The 21,949-nt window shown below is 33.8% G+C and overlaps 1 protein-coding gene across 8 annotated transcripts in view; it reads left to right on the forward strand.

Moving 5' to 3' along the window:
- MAPK10 (mitogen-activated protein kinase 10) overlaps positions 1–21,949 on the forward strand; it is a 445,883-nt gene that overhangs the window by 369,707 nt on the left and 54,227 nt on the right. For 5 of the 8 annotated variants that reach the window (XM_050790479.1, XM_050790481.1, XM_050790474.1 and 2 more), the window contains one exon: positions 18,134–18,316. In XM_050790479.1, coding sequence (XP_050646436.1) covers positions 18,134–18,316 — 183 coding nt within the window. Of the gene's footprint in view, positions 1–2,349; positions 2,422–18,133; positions 18,317–21,949 lie in introns of all 8 variants that reach the window. The other 3 variants (XM_050790476.1, XM_050790482.1, XM_050790475.1) reach the window with 1 other exon arrangement.

Below are 21,949 nucleotides of genomic sequence, written 5' to 3' on the forward strand. Positions count from 1 at the left end.
AACATAGAGACCGGAATTTCAGGTAGGCCATCTGTTGTTATTGTTTTTGCTGCTGTTTAAAGGCATGTGAAGAACAGAAAAACAAAACAAAAAAAAAATCAAGGGATTTTAGCCCAAAAGATAAAATTGTCCAGTTTTAGGAGAGGAATGGAGGAATGGTTAGGGATTATAGGTTATAGTTACATATTTTAAGGTTATTATTTGGATGAGGAAACATGACAATTCCTGTTTACCTAATGAAGAGAAGTTCCATAGGGTCAATGTGATTCAATATGTAGGATGCCTTTCCAAGTGATTTCAACAATAAAATAGATTGCCTAGTGAGTGGTGTTTCCTCCATTGGAAAGATTTCTTTATTATAGATGGAAATATATAATATAATTATGTAAATTTAAAATAAACCTTTCCCAAAGATATTTAATTCCCAGATATAATTTTGATACGTTATTTAATAGATGATGATTTGATACATAAATAATATTTATTGGGGACTTGCTATGTATCAGGCAATTGTGCAAGGATCTTTACCAGACATAACTTTTCCAAGTCTTTTATAAAACTCTGCATAATAAATACAGCTTATCATCAATATTTTAGAGGACAAAATTGAGGTTTAGAGAGAAGTAACCTGGCCAAAGTCACATAGTTGGAAAATAATAGAGTTGGTTCTCTAGCAGAAAAAGATGAATATATCTGCCAGAGATATTGTAAAAAACTATTTTATACTAAATAAGAAATAGAAATAGATGTTTCCTAAATCCCAGACACGTTAATGGCAGAAACCATTTTTTCCAAACGTTTGAATGGAGACAGGCAAGAGAAAACACCACATATTGAGTGTTTTTATCTCAATATTTTTTGTATATCTCTTCCACAATATCTATAAAATATAGATACACCATAAATAGCAATTTAGTCAAACTGGTCTCTTCGGACAGTATGATAGGAATACTTGGAATTTAAAAATAAATATGTTTTCAGTTTTTTTCCTTTAATCAAAGATTTCTCAATACCAACCTGTTGTGAGACAGATATTACTTGAAATGAAAAACACGTTAATAATAAAGGGATGCACAACTGTTTGCTCTATCTTTCCCTGATATTTCTGCATGTCAGTTGCTTTCCTGAACTGGAAGCAAAACATATTTGCTTCTTTGGGTATGCTTATCACCTTCAAAGCCATAACCATTTCTTTGCAGTGATCACCTTGTTTAGGTGTTAAATCAAACAATGGAAACTTTGAGTTTAACCCGAGTGAGATTTTCACATTGGAATGAATCTCATGAGGATCTCTTTAAGGTCACTGCCAAATTACAAGATGTAATTTGAAAAGTAAGTGGAGCAAAATTATATCGTGCTGCTATCTTAATGCCTTTCCCTATTTGCTCCCCCTCAGCATCCCTAATTCTTCTTGTTTATTTTCCCCCCACAAGAATGCCCTCTCTTTCTGACTTTTAAGTAGAACAAATGAGTAACCAAGTATGGTTCAAGAGAGAGAGTTCACTTTCTTGCTTCACCCTTCCCCATTTTGCCCCTCCCTGTGTGCACTCTGTCCTGGCTTCCTGGTTTTAAATTCTGGATGATACCTGGCAATAACAGAGAGACCATTATACTTTCACCTTGAATTCCAGGTTTCTTTTGATTTACAGTCTCAGAAGAAGTATCAGCTCTTTAGTCATGTTGTTTATTTCACATTGAACCATCCCATTTTGAAAGCCAGCGTTTCTTATCATTATAAGGCAACCGTGTTTATAAGAATAAGACAAGGCTTCCTGCTGAGAAACATGCTCCTTTGATGGGAGTCAATGAAACTAAGACAACATATTCTGAAACATTCATTCTTAAACTGGCTTTTCACTTCTGGAACTGCATTTATAAATAAGGGTAAATGTGTTTTATAAAAGAAACTCTTTTGAGGTTACTGGCAGCTCAGCTTTTTTCTTTTTTTCAAATATGTATACAAGAGTAAAAAAGAAACTGATCTGCATATTAACACTATCTGGAATAATTTATGATAAAAATCAGTAGGATTCTAGTAGATGAATGCAAATTAGACCTTTTAAATCAAAACCTAAATTAATCATTGAGTTATAATTGCAAAGTAATATTATTCTACATTAGGTAGCATTGGGTAGCATCGTTATTTCAGTCATATGACAGAAAAGGGCCTTGACAGCCTATGTTCTCCCCTTTTCACCATTTAAAATACTAATGATCATGCCACTGGCCTCTCATCCAGTCAGTGAAAAGTCAGACTATTGCTCTATGGCATGAGTAGCCCAGTGTTTTCATTTATTTGTTGTTCTATTCCTGTGTTCTTGTTTATCTTCATTTCATTTTTGTTTTCAGTTGACATGTGGTCAGTAGGGTGCATCATGGGAGAAATGATAAAAGGTGCAGTGCTGTTTCCTGGCACTGATCGTATCCTTCTTAGCAGCCAGTGGTATCTATGGGTGTCACTCTCAATTAATTCCCTTTTGTCTCAAATGCAATACTGCTTATGGTATTTGTTCACTGTCCTTAGAGAGTTTCTGTGAGACTCAATGTCAAATATTTACAAGCTGGCATTATGGCAGAGTAACTTGGTCTCCTAGTAAGATCTTATGTGGATAATACAGTAATAAATATGAAAGAATCAATCTGATATCGAAAGGTCTGCCTTAAATCAGTTCTATCAAACTAATAACTTTGAGTACTATTCTTCCTTCTTTTTGCTGTTGTAGATGTTTCAAAATTAAGATATATTCATAGCTAGATAATAAATAACAAAGTCTTTCAGTTCTAAGACTGAAGATTTATACTTTGATATAATGAGAAATATTCATTTGGCATGGAAATTTTTATCAGATTCATGTTCCTCCACAAATACTAATTGGTTTATTTTGACATATATTTAGAAAGCATGGATGTGAATTTCATTTAAAATTGATCAACTTTTTCTAAAATTACTTTTCTCATTCACTCCATTTATGGGAATAATAGCTCCAATTCCTTCTCTTATTTTCTGCATATTATTAACAAGTGCAATACTTAAAACCTCATTAATTAACAACAGTTATATAAAATATCTGAAGAACTACATTGAAATCACTTGAATAAGTAAAAGTGATTCTCTCTTAAGCAGCAAATAATTAACAAGTAAAGATCAAGGCCAGATGTGGTAGCTCATGCCTGTAACCCCAACACTTTGGGAGGCTGAAGTAGAAGGATCAGTTGAGCCCAGGAGTTTGAGACCAGCCTGGGCAACAGAGCAAGACCCCTCTCTCTACAAAAACAAAAACAAAAAATTTAGCCAGACATGGTGGCAGTACCTGTAGTCTCAGCAACAAAGAAACTAGCCAGGAGGATAGCTTGATCCCCAAGGTCAAAGCTGCAGTGAGCAGCGATCATGCCGCTGCACTGCAGCCTAGGCAACAGAATGAGACCCTGTCTCCAAACAAACAAACAAAGAGATTCCAGAGGTTCTGCAGTATTAAATATATATGAATAGTGTGTGATTAGTGATTTGTATATGGATGTATCATGGGTCCTAGCATCAGGCTTAAAAATAAGTTACTCCTTCAGTTAGTTAAATATCCCTGTACACTTAGTCACTTACGAAAGTTTTATGTCTTCGTCCTACTAAAGGTAAAACCTCTGCTTTAATAACATACTTCAAAAATAAAATTGAGCCTATAATAATGGGGTTTTAATGTGTAATTAGACTAAATCTAATTCCTAATATAGTGCACCCATACCATATTATGATTAGCCATTTGCATTGTTTCTAATACCTACATTACAATTTTTAATCAAATGTCTACAATGTAATATACAAAATCGAGGATTAATATTTATATCTGGTTTTACATATATATACATATATAAATATATATATGGTTTCATACATATATTCTCTCTACATATTAAAAGAAACAGTTCTAGAAATGATTGAATTAGGCACTCAATTTTTGTTGGAAGAAAGAACTTAAAATACTTTAGTTAAAAATAAAGTTACACTGTTTTTACTTCTGATTATTCTTACAAAAACTTTTTTTCTAATCTTCTATTTGACACACATTTTAAGAAGTCTTTCTGTCTAAATTGCTGTTTTGTCTTCTAAATATACATTTTATTAAATGACATCTATAATTTACCACATCAATGTTAATGCTATTTGAAACTATGCTGACTTTATAAAAATTGAATTCCTTCAGATTTCTTAAAAATCAGGAGGAATTTTAAAAAACAGGACTTCTTTTATTCCCAATGAATTATAAACTTGTGTTGGCCTTTGGGCGTGAATATGAAATTGTCTTTAAGTTTGGCTGATTTTAGACAATTTGATGAAAATAGATTCAATTTGTTAACCTCTTGCTTTTCCAGAAGTTCATTGTGGTTGAATAATTGGTGACTGAAATGAATATTTGCCATCTGTAAATTAAAATGAATGTTTTTATGACCTTTGTTATGCTTCTATGAAGAAAAATTAAAACAGATTTCTACAACTGAATTACCAAATACAATTTAACATTTTTTAGAATAGTTCGTGGGAAAAGTTGCTTGTGTATCATTTTTTAACTTGGGTGTCAAAATTCCTTGTAAACAATGCTTTAGGGTTCTGGTAATGTGGCAGTATCCCGTTCAATGCCCTTGATACTTGGAAATGAAGTCCTTTATGGAGCTCTTTTATGGGGACATATTTGTAAATTTCTTGGAGGACGAATAAGAATCATTTTCTAAAGTATGTCTTCTGATTGTGGGCTGTGGTCTCTTAATTATTTCAAACATGTTGGGTCAAGTTTTAAATCAGTCTTTTTAAAGCAAACAAATTATGAACACTGAATATCAAACAATTAACCTCAACATGTAAGACATTACTGATGTAAAAAATACTGTTATTAGAAATAAGTTATCTGAAAAGACAATAAAATTATACCTAAATCTATTAGTTAAATAGAGACATTAAAATAGAGCTGGATATATGCCATATGTATAATATACACCTATATAATACATTATAAGGAGTTATTTTTAACCAGTATATCCTCATTTATATAAAAGCACTCTCAAAACAATGATTTCTAAAAGCTCTTGGAATATGAGCTCTGCAAATCTTTTTTTTATTTTTAATTTTTCTGGGTACATAATAGGTATATATATTTATGGGACACATGAGATGTTTTGATACAGGGATGCAATGCATAATCATATCATGGAAGATGGAATATCCACTCCCTCAAGTATTTATCCTTTGTGTTACAAACAATTCAGTTATACTCTTTTAGTTATTTTAAAATGTACAATTAAATTATTATTTACTATAGTCACCCTGTTGTGCTACCAAATACTAGATCTTATTAATTCTTTCTAACTTTTTATTTTAGCCATTAACCATCCCCATCCACCACCTCCTCTGCTATCCTTTCCAGCCTCTGGTAACCATCCTTCTACTCTATCTCGATGAGTTCAATTGTTTTGATTTTTAAAATTAATTTTAATTTTCGTTTTAAGTTCCAGGGTACATGTGCAGGATATGCAGGTTTGTTACATAGGTAAACGTGGACCATGGTGGTTTGCTGCACCTATCAACTCATTGCCTAGGTATTAAGCCCAGCATGCATTAGCTATTTTTCCTAATGCTCTCCCTCCACCCACCTGGCTTCCCTGACAGGCCCCAGTGTGTATTATTCCCCTCCCTGTGTCCATGTGTTCTCATTGTTCAGCTCCCACTTGTAAATGAGAACATGTGGTGTTTGTCTTTCTGTGCTTTGCTTATTTCACTTAACATTTTTAAATGTATCACATTTTCTTTATGCATTCATCTCTTGATGGATGCTTAGGTTGCTTCCAAGTCTTGGCTATTGTGAACAGGGCTGCAACAAATATGTGAGTGCAGGTATCTCTTCAATATACTGATTTCCTTTCTTTTGTGTATATACCCAGCAGTGGGATTGCCAGATCATATTGTAGCTCTATTTTTAGTTTTTTTGAGGAACCACAGAACTGTTCCCCTAGTTATTACATGAATTTACACTTCCAGGAGTGTACAAGGGTTCCCTTTTCTCTACATCTTTGCCAGCATTTGTTGTTGCCTGTCTTTGGATGTAAGTTATTTTAATTGGGGTGAGATGATATCTCATTGTAGTTTTGATTTGCATTTCTCTGATGATCAGTGATGTTGAGCACTTTTTCATATGCCTGTTTGTCATTTGCATATCTTCTTCTGAGAAATGTCTATTTAAATATTTTGCCCATTTTTAATCAGATTATTAGATTTTTTTCCTATAGAGTCGTTTGAGCTCCTTATATATTCTGGTTATTAATTCCTTGTCAGATGAGTAGTTTGTAAATATTTTCTCTCATTCTGTAGGTTGTCTCTTCACTTTGTTGATTATTTTATTTGCTGTGCAGAAGTTTTTAGTTTGATATGATCCCATTTGTCCATTTTTGCTTTGGTTGCTTGTGTTTGGGAGGTATTACTCCATAAATTTCTGCCCAGACCAATGTCCTAGAAAATTTCCCCAATGATTACTTATAGAAGATTGATAATTTGAAGTCTTATATTTATGTCTTTAATCCATTTTGATTTGTATTTTTGTATTGGTGAGAGATAGGGATCTGGTTTTATTCTTCTGCATATGGATATCCAGTTTTTCCACACCATTTATTGAAGGGACTGTCTTTTCCCCAGTGTATGTTCTTGGCACCTTTGTTGAAAATGAGTTCACTGTAGGTGTGTGGATTTGTTTCTGGGTTCTATCTTCTGTTCTATTGATCTATGTGTCTGTTTTTATGCCAGTATCATGCTGTTTGGTTACTATAGTTGTGTAGTATAGTGTGAAGTCAGGTAATGTGATTTCCTCCCATTTGTTCTTTTTGCTTAGGATAGCTTTGACTGTTCTGGGTCTTTTGTGGTTCCATATAAACTTTAGGATTGTGTTTTTTATCTGTGAAGAATGCCATTGTATTTTGATAGGGACTGCATTGGATCTGTAGATTGCTTTGGGTAGTATGGACATTTCAGCAATATTCATTTTTCCAATCCATTAATATGTAATATCTTTCCATTTTTTTGTTTCCTATTCAATTTCTTTTCATCAGTGTTTTATAGTTTTTATTGTAGAGATCTTTCACTTGTTCGCTTAAGTTATTTCTTAGGTATTTTATTTTATTTGTAGATATTGTAAATGGGATTACTCTTTTGATTTCTCCTTCAGATTGTTCACTGCTGTCATACAGAAATGCTACTGATTTTTTATGTTGATTTTGTATCCTGTGACTTTAGTGAATTTATCAATTTGAATAGTTTTTTGATGGAGTCTGTTTTTGCAAACATAACATTATATCATATGCAAACAAGAATAATTTGACTTCTTCTTTTCCAAGTTGAATGGTCCAGAAATGCCATCCAAGAGCCAAATCCTGAAATTGGTACCTCAAGAGCCTGCTTGGTGCTCTACCCACATTGTGGCCAAGCTGGTACCTAAGGTATAAGACAAAGTTCCCTTTACTCTCCCTCTGCTTTTTTGTCTCGCCCCATAGTCACCACAACTGGGAATGTGCTGAGTCTCACCTGAGGCCAGCAAGTCTCAGAGTTTTACCCAAGACCCTCAATATAGTACCAGGGTATTGCTGCTGGTTATTCAGGGCCCAAGGACTCTTCAGTTAGCAGGTGATGAATCCTGATACGACTGGGTCTTTCCCTTTAAGACAATGGGTTCCTTTCTGTCCTAGGGTGTGTCTAGAAATGTCATCTGGGAACTGGGGCCTGGAAGGAGGTCTCACAACTCTGATTGGTACCCTCGCCTACTGTGATTGAGCTGATATACAAAATGCAAGGCAACGTTCTTTTCACTCTTCCCTCTCCTCTCCTCATGTGGATGAAAGAGGTCTCTTTTGGAGCCATGAGCTATGCACCATAGGGGTAGAGGTGGGGGTATGCCAGCACTCCCTTAGCTGCCCTGGCTGGTGTCTCAGTAGGTCACATGCCCCAAAAGTCCATTGACTCTGGGCCCAGTTCAGCACTAGGACTCTCCTAGGAGTTGCAGTCCTAGTGACCCTACTGCCTTTCAAGTTTATTCTCAGCCCAGAGAAGTTTCACCTGCAGTGGTAAGGTTTGTGGGAGCTCAAGTTCTGACTGCTGGGGTTGGCGATTCCCCTCTGGCTAGGGCTGGTTTAAATGCTCCTTCCGTGGGCAGGTGTCAACTGAATTTGGTTTATTTTCACTTTCTGATATAACAAGGGCAGCACTGAGTTCATGTCCTCACAAATGCTGTGCTCTCCCTCTCCCCAGCACACAGAATTGCTGCTGGGGGATGGGAAGGGGTGGTACTGGCAATTAAAGACAGTTTCTCCTGCCTCTTCGGTGCCTCTTTCAGCAATATGGAGTTAAAACCAGATACTGTGAGTGGTCATCTGATTTTTGGTCCTTATGAAGGTGTTTTTGGTAAAGGTAGTTGTTAAATTGGGGTCCTTTCAGGGGGAATGATTGGTGGAGCCTTCTATTTTGTCATCCTGCTCTGCCTCCCCAGACACATGTCTTCTTAATATATGAACTAACTCAATAACAAAACTTAAAATGTTAAAAAGGTATTATGTCTTTTATCTTTTGGGCCTAAAAAAGTTTAACACATTGCTTTTAGTAGATATTTTAAATATATGTGCCAAGTCTGTCCTACAGACCCTGGCTGAGTGACGGATGACAAAAGTACTCTGACACAGGTATTTTGCCTGACAGTGTGGCTAGGGGGACTGCACTCCTTAGCACCACCAATGAGAGTGCAGTGCAACCCAGAGTGCAGCCCCCATAAGCTGGTTACACTTGCATTTATTTAGTACAGATTTAATGACAAAGGCTTGGAGCAAACACAATTTGTGAGTAATTAACATTGCCAACCCCCTGAGTAGAGAGTAGTCCTGTGCAGGAATGGTCAAAGGTTGGTTTCTGGAGACATAAGTAAACCAACGTATCTAGATAAGTTCCTTTACATTTCCGTGTTATCTACCCTTTGCCCTCAGGCTCTGGGTAACAGAATTTGGCTGCCTTCAGCCATTTCTCCTCTGAAGCTTTTGCAAAACCTCCCAGCCTTCGAAGAAGGTTTGCGTCTTTCCCTATAACTTTTTCTTACAATTTTCCCAACATCCTGACTGAACTCCTATATATATGTTAATTGAATTTTATTCAATCAAATGTGTTTTCAATGCTCTACAAATGAATCAAAATTTAACTGTTGGGATAATTGGGGGGGGGGGGAGATGTAATGAATTTTATCATAGCTGATATTTTTACTTAAGAAATTATAAAATATTTTATATTAAGTGAGTTAATATTAAATGCATAGCTTTTGAACAAGATTAATAAATAGACACACATATGCTACCACTCAAGTTAAAAAATAGAACATTATCAGTACTTTCAAATACTTTTATGTGCTCCACACCAACGACAAACTTCCTTTTCCACAGAGTTAGCCACAATTCTAAATATTTGTTTTTAGCATCTCTGCGACTTTCCTTATGTTTTTACTATATGCATATTTACCCTTAAGCAATCTATGGTTGAGTTTTATGTATTTTACATACCATACTGTCATCGTTATCTTGTGACTTGCTTTTTAAAAAAGTTAACATAGTTTTTAGATTTATTCATGTTCATGGACTGAACATAGTTAACTCATTTTCATTGCTGAATAGTATTTCAGTCTGTGAGTATCTATAACTAACCCATTACCCTATAAGTAAACTTTGGAATATATACAGATTGTATTTTTTTTCCTTTAATAAACCATGGTATATGAATATATGCTTATAAGAGCACATGTGCAAGGTTTTCTTAATAATAAATACCTGGGGTCATAGATGTACACATTTTAAACTTTACCATGTAACATCAAATTGATTTCTAGAGTAACAGTTTATATACGTAGCTGTCTGCTTCACATCCTCATCAAGTTTTGCTATTGTCATATTTATTTTTAAATTTGTTACCAGTCCCTTGGATATAAAATACTATTTCACTGGAGGTTTAATTTACATTTCCTTGTCTACAAGGGACGCTAAGGATCTTTTCCTATGTTCATTGGCCACTAGTATTTTCCCTTGGTAAAATATCTTTTTTATAAAACAAAGAATGAACACATTTTTTTCTATTGTGCTTTTATTTTCTGTTGATTAGTAGACATTCCTTATATAACTTGGCACCTATTTTTTGTCAGTTTTATGTGTTACAAATATCTTCTTGTATTTAGATTATTTTCCCGTTTTATTTTATAGTAATTTTAGAAGTTGGCAATCTGTTTTTTCCTGTAATTTATATGTTTTATGTCTTAAGAATCCTTATATAAAACTATCTTGTGCTATAACATTACTGCAAATATTTTAAAGTTTAGTCTCTTACATTTAAACCATTAGTCCACATGGAATGGATTTTTTTGTGTATGTGTGAAAGAAGGACCCACTTTATTCCAGTTTCATTTTTTGACTAACTTACTCTTTCTTCACAGATCTATAATTCTGTCTCTCTAATAAGTTTCCACATATTTGGTGGGGAAGTGTCAAGTCCTGGGCTGTATATTCTGTTCCACTGGTTTGTGTATCTCTGCACGATGAACACCCTTTCTTAATGAATATAAATGTATGCTGTGCACTTAGATCAGGTAGGGTAAATACCCTTTGTTTTTTGTCATCTTCAGAATTATCTTGACTCTTAATGCACCATTGCTCTTCTATTAAGATTTTAGAATTGGCTTATTAACTTTTTAAAAAAGATCCCTATTGGTATTTATTTTGGAGTTGTATTTAAAGTTCAATTTTGTATAAAATGCTATTTTAATTAAGATGATTCTTTTAATTTTTCTTCTGAACATAAAAGAATCTTGGCACATGTTCATTTAGATAGTTGTTGTCCTGACTTATATACACTATTGATGTTCAGTATTTCAGTTTTCTTTTTAGGCTCATAAATTGACAATATTATTTTTTTTCAAATAAAGGTGTTTGTTTAGATTCACCCTTATGATTGCCCCTTTTTTTGGCTTACCACTAGTTCTTACATTTTGACCTTTTATTTTGAGATGATTATTTTTTTTCTCCCAAAGTACGTATTTTGGAAGTATCTTTAGTGGAGTCTTTGATAATAAAACTCTTATTTTTAATCGAGGTTCTCTTACCTGAAAGATAGTTTGGTTAGATATAGAATTTTACATTGAAATTTATTTTGTTTTTGGCATTTGAAAGATATTATTCTACTTGCTTTTTGTTTACAGTATTGCTGGTGAATAATCAGTTGTCAGTGTAATAGTCATTTTAGGAGATAATCTGTCATTTTCCTTCATTTGGGATTTTTTTTCTTGGTCTTTGATTATCTGCTGTTTCTCTACTATGAGACTAGGCATGGATTTCTTTTTTTTATTTCTTTTTCTTTTCTTTCTTTCTTTCTTTCTTTCTTTTTTTTTTTTTTTTTTTTTTTCCTTTTTTGAGTTGGAGTCTTGCTCTGTCGCCCAGGCTGGAGTGCAATGGCATGATCTTGGCTCACTGCATGCTCTGCTTCCCAGGTTCACGCCATTCTCCTGTCTCAGCCTCCCGAGTAGCTGGAACCACAGGTGCCTGCCACCACGGCCAGCTAATCTTTTGTATTTTTAGTAGAGATGGGGCTTCATCATGTTAGCCAGGATGGTCTCGATCTCCTGACCTCGTGATCCACCTGCCTTGGCCTCCCAAAGTGCTGGGATTACAGGAGTGAGCCATTGCACCTAGCATAGATATATTGTTATTTATCTTCCTTGAGTGTCATTGTTTCCTAGATTCCAACCTTTCTTCAATTACTGGATTTTCTCACCTATCGTTTATTTGAATATTTTATTTTTTCCATTCTTTATATTATGTCTGTACAAAACTCTGATTGGACATAAAATAGACATTCATTTATAACTTAAATATTTTTGAGCACCTACTATGTACTGAGTACTTTTTATCTCCAGAGATATATTAGTGAATAAAACAGACAAAAATTCTTATTACCATGATATTTACATTAAAAAGTGCAGGGTACTAGATGAAGGTGATAATAGCTACAGAATAAGAGAAACCAAAATGCTAGGATGGGGGCAGGGATTACTTCTATCTTCCTTTTTAAGTTTAAATATCAAAATCTTTTCAAGTGGCAGGTTTTCTTGACTTCATATAAGCTTGATTGCCTCTTCTTAACTTCCGTTGTATGTAGTGTTATATACAGAAATGAAAGTAACTTTCTCGATTTGGTCTTACAGAACAGAGTACAGTGTCCTTAAATTTCTACAGTGTCCTTAAATTTCTCTTAAGTAGATTCTATATTTCTGTTAGTGTAGGCTGTTTGTATTAGCTTCTTTGTTTATAATTATTTACCAAATTTAAAAGGACTTTAATATGTTTCGGCTTTAAAATAGAGATGCCAAATTACATGATCTCCAAGGCCTCTTCCCATTTTCAAAATACTATCCCATGCTGAGAAAATCAAATCCAAAATTTTTGAGGTCAGAATATCATACAACTGAAGGTGGGGGCTATTTACAAAAAATAAAATTAAAATAAAAAATTAGTCTTGTAAGAGGCCTGTGCAAATGAAACACCCCAAAGATTAACCTTCAATAGCTTAATGAAAATTCTGCCTTTGTAACACATATTAATATATATTGGATTTGCTTGTATGTTACATGTCTCTCCATTTTTTGATTTGTAAGTAAAGATAGATTATAATACTGATTAGATTTATATCATGCTTCAAACATTAGCCTTGGATATTCCATGTCCCATATTGTAACACTAGCAATATGCTAGGACCAGTGTACAAATAGCCTTTTACTTAATTTGCCAGCTTCATGTTTTGGCTTATAATTCCTCTTCCTATGCTCATTTATAATTAAAACAGATGTTAGTTGCAATGAACAATTGCAACTCACTTATTCATATATCCTGTTACCAGAATCTGACAAGGACTTTTGAGAGGAAAAGAACATTTTTAAATATAAAATACCCTAAAAATGTTTCTCTTTTTCTTTTTTGGGGGGGAGGGAGGACAGAGTTTCTCTATTGTTGCCCAGGCTGGAGTGCAATGGCGCTACCTCTGCTCACCGCAACCTGTGCCTCATGGGTTCAAGTGATTCTCTTGCCTCAGACTCCTGAGTAGCTGGGATTACAAGCATGCACCACCATGCCCAGCTAACTTTGTATTTTTAGTAGAGAAGGGGTTTCTCTATGTTGGTCAGGCTGGTCTTAAACTCCTAGCCTCAGGTGATCCTCCTGCCTTGGCCTCCCAAAGTGCTGGGATTACAGGCATAAGCCTCTGTGCCTGCCCCTAAAAACATTTTTAAAGAAACAAAACAATTTGAAACATAACCATGAAAATCTAGATTCAGAACTCTATCATATGTTTGTGTGTGTGTGTATATATATATATATGTATTTCTTTGTAAATGTTTTTAGAAAAAAATTCTTTTAACAAATTTAATCACAAAGAACTATAATTAGAACTTTCCATGGGTAGTACTCCCCAGGTAATAGCAGCATACAATTTCAGTTCTCCCACAGATGATGAGGGGCAGAATTCTTCTCCCTCTCCTGGGAGCCTACGTGTGCCATTTACTATAACTTCCCATGGCCTTTGCAGGAAAATTACATGGGTCAAAGAAGTAAAGATTAGCACTTTTCTTTCTCCGAGTATTCTCAGGTGATTGACCCCCAAGTTTTCAGTAACAAACAGGTGTGGAATAATCTTTTGGTGAATTTGATCCTATTCTAATTTGTGTCATAAAACTGAAACATGTTAGTATTTTACTCTTAGAACATCTAGACTTAGTAACTCACAAGAGACTTTTTCGTATATTCTACGTGAGCATTTCTCAAAATATAATCCCATCCTTGATTACAATTACCACTGATGTTTTTTATGATATCAGCCCAGACCTGTGGACTCAGAATCTTGTAGATGAGTAGGAAGGAGGGATATGTGTTTTTATAAGTTCCCTACGTTACGAGTATTTGAGTTTGGGAAACACAGTTTAATGTAATGACACCTAACACATGGCACATGTGCTTCAGTTTCCTTATTGTGCATCTGTTGCAGACATTACTAATTGATCACAGAAGTCTTTCCTACCGAGCTAATATAAAGCCACACAAGCTTACTCAACATTGTGCCTAAAGAGCTGTTGGCGTGCATGATAAAAGCCTCTCCTGGAACTATTCTATACCGACATTGCTATTAGGCAATATTGTCTTTAGGAACACAGCTAAGAATTTAGAGATAAACACTGATGTTCTTTAAATTGCAAAGAGAAGTCAGAAAATTTCTGCACAAAGTATTGATATAAGGCCTAGAGCAGAGCAGAAAGCAAGTCAGAAACTATGAGTTGTCAGCTCTGGAAATCACATTCATAGTAACAAAAAGCAATCAATGATAGAAAAAAACATAAACAGAAGATATAGTCATTCAAAGGAGACAGTGGGATGAGGCCATTAAATAGTTCCTTATGATTCCACTTCGTAAGTTCTGAAGGCTTAAATATGGATGGCACAAATTATGTTCATAATTATGCCCACAATACACAGAAAAGGATTAGTCTTAAAAGGGGCCTGTGCAAATGAGAGGCCCAAAAATTGACCTTTTCATACATTATGTTTAAGGCATTATTGTTTTAGAAAGTTCCCTAACAAAGGAAGCTAAAGTAAGAGAAGTGCTTGAAACGTAGGTTAATAGCTAATTGATAATATTAATTGGAAAAATTTTCAATCTTAGGATTTCAGATACTAATTTTTGCTATTCATATTTACTTTGTTTTATTCTCCTATTATAATAGTATTTATTGAAGACCTTAGTAATTATCACATTTGTACATTATCTTGACATCATGCCCTACTTATAAAATTGAACTTCTTGCAATATAACTCTACTTTTATGTAGTCAATTTAGACTTATATCCAGTGATTTACTGTCAAATAATTCTTATTAAATGCCATTTTTCCATTTGTATTCAATACATTTCATAATTTATGTTAAGGGTGATAATTTCTAAAACAGTACATCAAAAATATAAAAACAAATATACTTATTGCTTTTCTGATAACTTCACAGGGCTAAGATCTGTAAATCCTCACTCTATGTGGTATAAAAATGGTCATTTATGGGTATTCTAAAGCAAATAAATTATTCTACAAAAATGGTTTTGGTCATTCTTTAAAAACATATTTACCATGTTAACAATTAATACATAATCATAAAATATAGTTAATATTTTGTGTATTTTAAAAATGTAATCATTGTGGAAATCTGTTTTCCCATTTAAAAGATCACCTTATTTTCTATATAAAATATTAATAAAATTTATTGTTTTACAGGAATATGTCAGCCTGATAGACTAAGGAAGGGGCTTCAGAAACATTCTTTAAGGGAATTGCTTGTGATGAAACACACCGTTAATTTTATGGCCAAATTAAAGCAATTTTTTACCATATCAATTCCAAATTTACTCTTTTTTCTTAATGGAATACTTGAAACAAGCACTAAACATGGAAACAGGAGGTACGACTTCCAGTCTTGCCTTATGTTAGGTTAATTATTATTATAAAGAAAAATTATGTGCTCAACTAAATTGGGCATAGTTGTTCATGTTCATATTCTATGAACAACTGAAAACAAGTACTTACCATATGTAGATACACACACACATATGTTTATGGGAAGAAAAATCTTGAAATGGACTGGTTAAAATAAAGACACAGACTTTTAAAGATCACTGTAACTCAGATTTGCAATATGAACATTTAACTATTTCATTGACAATGATAAAGATTCTTGCCACCTTGTAAACCATTGCATCAAGAATCACAACAGTGTTTCATTTAAAAGCAACCTAAGGTAGGAAAGAGCACTGTGTCTCTAGACTCGAATTATGATTTATTAAAAGCAACATTTTAACAATTCTTATTTAACAAATTCCAGAATATCTGATTCTCCTTAAACTTTAATATAAATTATCAATTTTTTTGTTGTTTGGGAATACTTCTTTAAAAGCAATTCTTTACAGTGTATCTTTATAATTCTAGCAAATGTAATTAGGATATAATACTGTATTGGGATTATTTTGCCAACTTTGTTAAATGACTTATTTACAGCAAACCTGACATCTTCTTTGCCTCTATTTTAAGCTTGACATCAAGTGGTTAGAATTTTGAGGAAGTTTGACCAATGATGAAATGATAACTTGGTAGGGCATGCTAACCTAACCGTTAAAAAATGTCTCTTCATAATTTATAATGACAAGCACTTAGGTTTTATTTAACTACACTAATGTATTCTATTTAAATATGTCTAAGTACTTACAGCTTACCTATATCCATAGTATTAACACAGGCTCTTGTCTAAGACTAATTTGTAACTCTAACCTTATATAATGTTTTAGTTTCGTTATTTCTAGGGATTCTGAATTGCCACTGTATTTTCTCATGTACATGATAATTAGATGAGCTTCTATCCAAGCATGTTCTTGTTTAATGATTGCTGCTGCTTTATAAAGGAGTATTATTGTTTTTCCCACATTCATTTCATATCTTGATAGTCCATAGTTATATATTTTTTATTCCAATAACTGAGAGGATATGTAGTAATTTAAGTTTTATTCAGCCAGATTATAGGGAGGAAGAAGAGAATTTGCACATTAGTTTGATTTATCTTTGTTCAATCTCCTATCTACTGTGTTTGTATTACATATTTATTTTTGTTAAATACAGTTAAGTTTATCTTTAATCAGGACTGACAATCTTCAGTCCAAACCTCTTGAATAGCTAGGAGTAAAGATTTGACAAACTTCAACTAAGTATTATGGTAAGAGTCCCTTAACTGTCACACCTTACCTTAGTGGAAATGAATTAACTAACTTAACACCGAAGAACAGAGTTGTAGAAGAATAAGCAATATAGGAGAGAATACTGCTTGCCGTACTGGATTTAGGGGGAATTTCCAAGGTCTCTATTACTCACTGACACATGTGAGGAAATCTGTTTGAATCAGTCGTTTCCAGTTGGTTCTTCAGAGTAGATGGTGTTTATCATTATCGAGGCTCTGATATATTGAATATTAATGACAGATGAAAAATAGAATCTCAGTCATTGAGTATGTCTGCCAAAAGAGCTAGTTCCAATTTAAAAGGGTATTAATTTTCATAGAGAGGTAATATTTTTTCTGTGGTATTCACCATGCTTAATGTACTTTCTAAACTTGAATGTACTTGGACAGAAATCTGTTGTTTTAAATTGAACATTCCTCTGTTCACCCTCTTATTTCATTGAAAACAATATTCCGTGATGTCAGCAGTAAAACAATAGGTATGAAATTGGTGGCTTCTTTGTTTAATAAATATGATTTTTAGGAATTTGACAAAGAACTAATGAGTTGTTTTACTATAAAAGTTATATTGACATGCATAATGCATAGAAAAAAATTCCAGATTTTTAGAGAAGAAAAAATATCTTAAAGGTAATTTAAGAAAATGTAAATGAATGTAATCTAAAATATTTGTGTACTTATCATTTTAAAAATATAAATGTTTGAGGTAACTTCAGAATAAAAATGTCACTATGATGTTCTAAAACACACGATTATATAGAAGTTAATCTGCAGAATATGAGATTCATCTTGTTATTTGAATGACTTTTTATCTGTACACCCTAAAGACTATTTCATGATATCTTATTTTGTTAAATAATTGCTAGTTTTCCAAAAGTATGTAAGTTTCTTTTTTTTTTTTTTAAGTTTAGCATAATTTATTTGAGCAAACAAATGATTCATGAATTGGGCAGTACCCTGAACCAGTAAAGGTTCAGAAGACTCTACCTGGCAATGTAGGCAGTCCATATTTTTAGATAGAAAAAGGAAGTGACATACCGAAATAGCCTGATTTGTTCCAGCCTAGCAAGTATATAAGTTTCAAAAGTGAATTTAAAATTTCAAGAAGACTCATAGCCTGACATATCTGCTTTTATATTTTCATTCTTTGTTGCTTATTAAAACTCTAGTTGCATTAATTAATGACTGTTCAGGACTTTGAGAAGCATTAGTCTCCCAATTGTTGAAAGGCTAGTGGTCTGCACTTCTTTTTTCCCTTAACTGTTCAATTCTCAGATATTGACCAGTGGAATAAGGTAATTGAACAACTAGGAACACCATGTCCAGAATTCATGAAGAAATTGCAACCCACAGTAAGAAACTATGTGGAGAATCGGCCCAAGTATGCGGGACTCACCTTCCCCAAGCTCTTCCCAGATTCCCTCTTCCCAGCGGACTCCGAGCACAATAAACTCAAAGGTATGCCCTTCAGGAATGACTTGAGGACGACTATGAGGGTGACGGGTCAAACAAGCACACGGTATAGAGACCTCTCTCTCTTTCTCTTTCTTTCCTTTTATTTTTAGTTGACACATGATAATAGTACATTTTTGTGGGATATAGGGGTTATTTTGAAACGTGTATGGAGGTATAATGGTCAAATCAGAACAATTAGCATAACACATCACCTAAAACATCGATCAATTCTTTAATTGGCACAACCTCAAGTTAAAGAAAGATATTTCTTCGAAGATCGTTCCTACAAAGGGGAGTAGCCACGGATTTTAGAATTGTCTGGATATTCAGGGCGGGGCGCGGTGGCTCAAGCCTGTAATCCCAGCACTTCGGAAGGCCAAGGCGGGCGGATCAAGAGGTCAGGAGATCGAGACAGACCATCCTGGCCAACATGGTGAAACCCTGTCTCTCCTAAAAATACAAAAAAATTAGCTGGAGGTGGTAGCGTGCACCTGTAGTCCCAGCTACTCGGGAGGCTGACGCAGGAGAGTCGCTTGAACCTGGGAGGCAGAGGTTGCTGTGAGCCGAGATCGCGCCACTGCACTCCAGCCTGGGCGACAGAGCGAGACTCCGTCTCAAAAAAAAAAAAAAAAAAAAAAAAAAAAAAGAACTGTCTGGATATTCAGAGAGAAGTTATTGAATAAAATGTGTGACAATGGTGTGCCCTAAGTATTTCACGGGGGGTTACATAGAATCTTAAAATTATTTTTTGAGATATAACTCTAAAAAACCAACATAATATACATTGAAATCATTGTTCCAATCCTTTTTATTGCCTGGAAAATATTTTCAATGCAAGGTTTAGTTGTAAAATCTTGGAGATGCAGGTGTCTGAACTTCTTTTTCTATAATTTATGGAGTGCTTAAATTTTTTCATTTTAAAATAGCAAATGAGATTTTACGTACATATTTTTATTCAGTATAAACACTTCCATTAATAAGTCGTTTTTTTCTGTCATGTTGTTGGCAGTTAATATACTTGAGTAACAAATATCTTCACCAACAGAATTGACTTAATAATGCCTCAGTCTAATTTGGAGACATGGAATAAATTTGGCAATGCATAAAGTGTAATATAAATAATACTCTAATTCTTATAATTTAGAACACTCCTAAAAATCTTATTTTGAAATAAATCTGACTGTTTTCCCCCTGCCTCGTTTCAAATTTGCCCCATGCCTTAAAATCTGTGTGACCCTGAGCAAGTTACCTAATTTTTCTTTCCTTGTTTTAACAAATGAACGTAGAGAAAACCCACCTTATAGGGCTGTTGGGAGGATTAATTGACTTAATAATTTGTCAAACACTTAGAGCAGTGCCTGGCTCACTGTGGATGCTCAGTAACTGTTAAATATAATAAAATAATAATTTAAAAATGTACCTGTAAATTATCAAAAAAGAAAAACTTAAGATACATGCTTTTTAAATTTAGCCCTAAATGTTATGTGGACAATTAATTATCTGCAGACTTAACTTACAAACTTAATGTGTATAGCTAAGGAAGACTTAAATGAGATGAGGAAGCTAAAATGTGGTGCCACTGTTTTCCAGGATGTTTTCATATCCTCTAAACTTTTATCTAATGGGTTTTAAATGTGCAACACTGTTTCTGTGCTCTTGACACATATTACACAGTTGGATTTCTTCCTTCAATTGCCTCTATAGACTCTCTTACTGACAATGGACTAAATTATTTCTAAATCTACTGCTGATAAGATCAACATTGCCTATATCCAGATTGAAAAAGAGCTAATACTCCAATTAAAGATCTTATAGAAATCATGTCTTTGTAATACTATTGAGATATCAAGCAAAAGTAATCCCTTCTTTTGAAGACACTTGCAGCAATACAGAGACAACAAAGTTCTCATTAAACTACTGTATGAAATCACAATAAAAAGGCTATTAAGATATACTTCATAAGGTAATTCCAATTTTCTTGAGTTTACTTTTTAAATCAATTTGAATTTCTGCAATTATTTTTGTAAATGATAAACTAGTTTGCATATTTGATTATTGATTTTAATTTTAAATATAAAATTGAAAATCTATAAATAATCTTAATATACAAATAACCAAAGAGAATAATGTATTCTACTGTGTTTGGAAAAGAGCATAACACATTTGCTTTCAAATGATAGAATGAAAGATAAAGCATTGAAACATTTTTCCATATTGTTTCCTAAAAATAGTATTGATTATTGTTTCTTAGCAAGATGATTTGGTATTGGTATAGTTCATGACCCTATTCATGAATAGCCCATTCTAACCCCAGTCCTTTCTTTTCTTTTTTTCTTTTCGAGACAGAGTCTCTCTCTGTTGCCCCGGCTGAGCTATCTAGGCTCACTGCCAGCTCCGCCTCCCGGGTTCACTGCATTCTCCTGCCTCAGCCTCCCGAGTAGCTGGGACTACAGGCGCCCGCCACCAAGCCCAGCTAATTTTTGTATTTTTAGTAGAGATGGGGTTTCACCGTGGTAGCCAGGATGGTCTCCATCTCCTGACCTCGTGATCTGCCTGCCTCAGCCTCCCAAAGTGCTGGGATTGCAGATGTGAGCCACCACCACACCCGACTAACCCCAGCCCTTTCTAAGAGCAGAAAAATGGATAGATTTGATGAGAGAATCCATGAGAATGGTACATGAATTTGGATATAAAATCAGTTACAAATTAAAGAGATCTTTAAAGCAATGAATAAATAAACACAGCCCTGTTAGGCTATTAGGAGGCCATTGGCAATGAGAAAAATTAAATATTGAATGAATGTATAAGTATTTCTGTATTTTTGTTGTTCTTGTGCAGTTCAGAGTTTTAATTTGAAAGTAATGATAATAAGTTTCTAGGATTGAGTTTCCCAGAAAAATGGATAATAGAAATAAAAAGTTCTCAAGGTTGATTTAACTAGTGATTTTTCATATTTGTTCAGAAAATTAAAAGATATATTTATTCATGTAATTACTAAAAGAAAATACCTACAGGTAAAAAATTAATTACTACATTTTAACTGTAGTATGGTTAATATGTGAAAAATACATGAACAGCACTAGAAAAAATACGCCAATAATCACAGTCATTGCCTCTAACTAGTGGGGTTAGATATTATTTCCTGATTTTTATATTTTATGTAATTTTCAAATTTGTAGAATTAGTCAAATTGTCTTAATCTGAAAAACTGATTAAATAAAAATTGATACATATCCACAGTCATCTATGTTGATTTTTTGAAAAATCCATTTAAATTTTGTTCTCTTTAATTTGATGTTTTACCATATATTTAGAATAAACTGAATATTTTCACCATTCAACTTTCAAATCAGTTGAGTAACAATATTGATTTGAGATATTCATTTCTGTTAAAACTTTTTGTAAAAGCCTGGGGGAGGGATAGTATTAGGAGAAATACCTAATGTAGATGACAGGTTGATGGGTGCAGCAAACCACCGTGGCACGTGTATACCTATGTAACATGTGTATACCTATGTATAACTATGTGCACGTTGTGCACATGCATCCCAGAACTTAAAGTATAATAAGAAAAAATGTACATGTTTTTAGAGGTTAAAATTAATGTGTCTTTTAATAATGTTATTAAATAAATAT

This window comes from Macaca thibetana, chromosome 5 (genome assembly GCF_024542745.1).
Source record: "Macaca thibetana thibetana isolate TM-01 chromosome 5, ASM2454274v1, whole genome shotgun sequence".
Lineage (NCBI taxonomy): Eukaryota > Metazoa > Chordata > Mammalia > Primates > Cercopithecidae > Macaca > Macaca thibetana.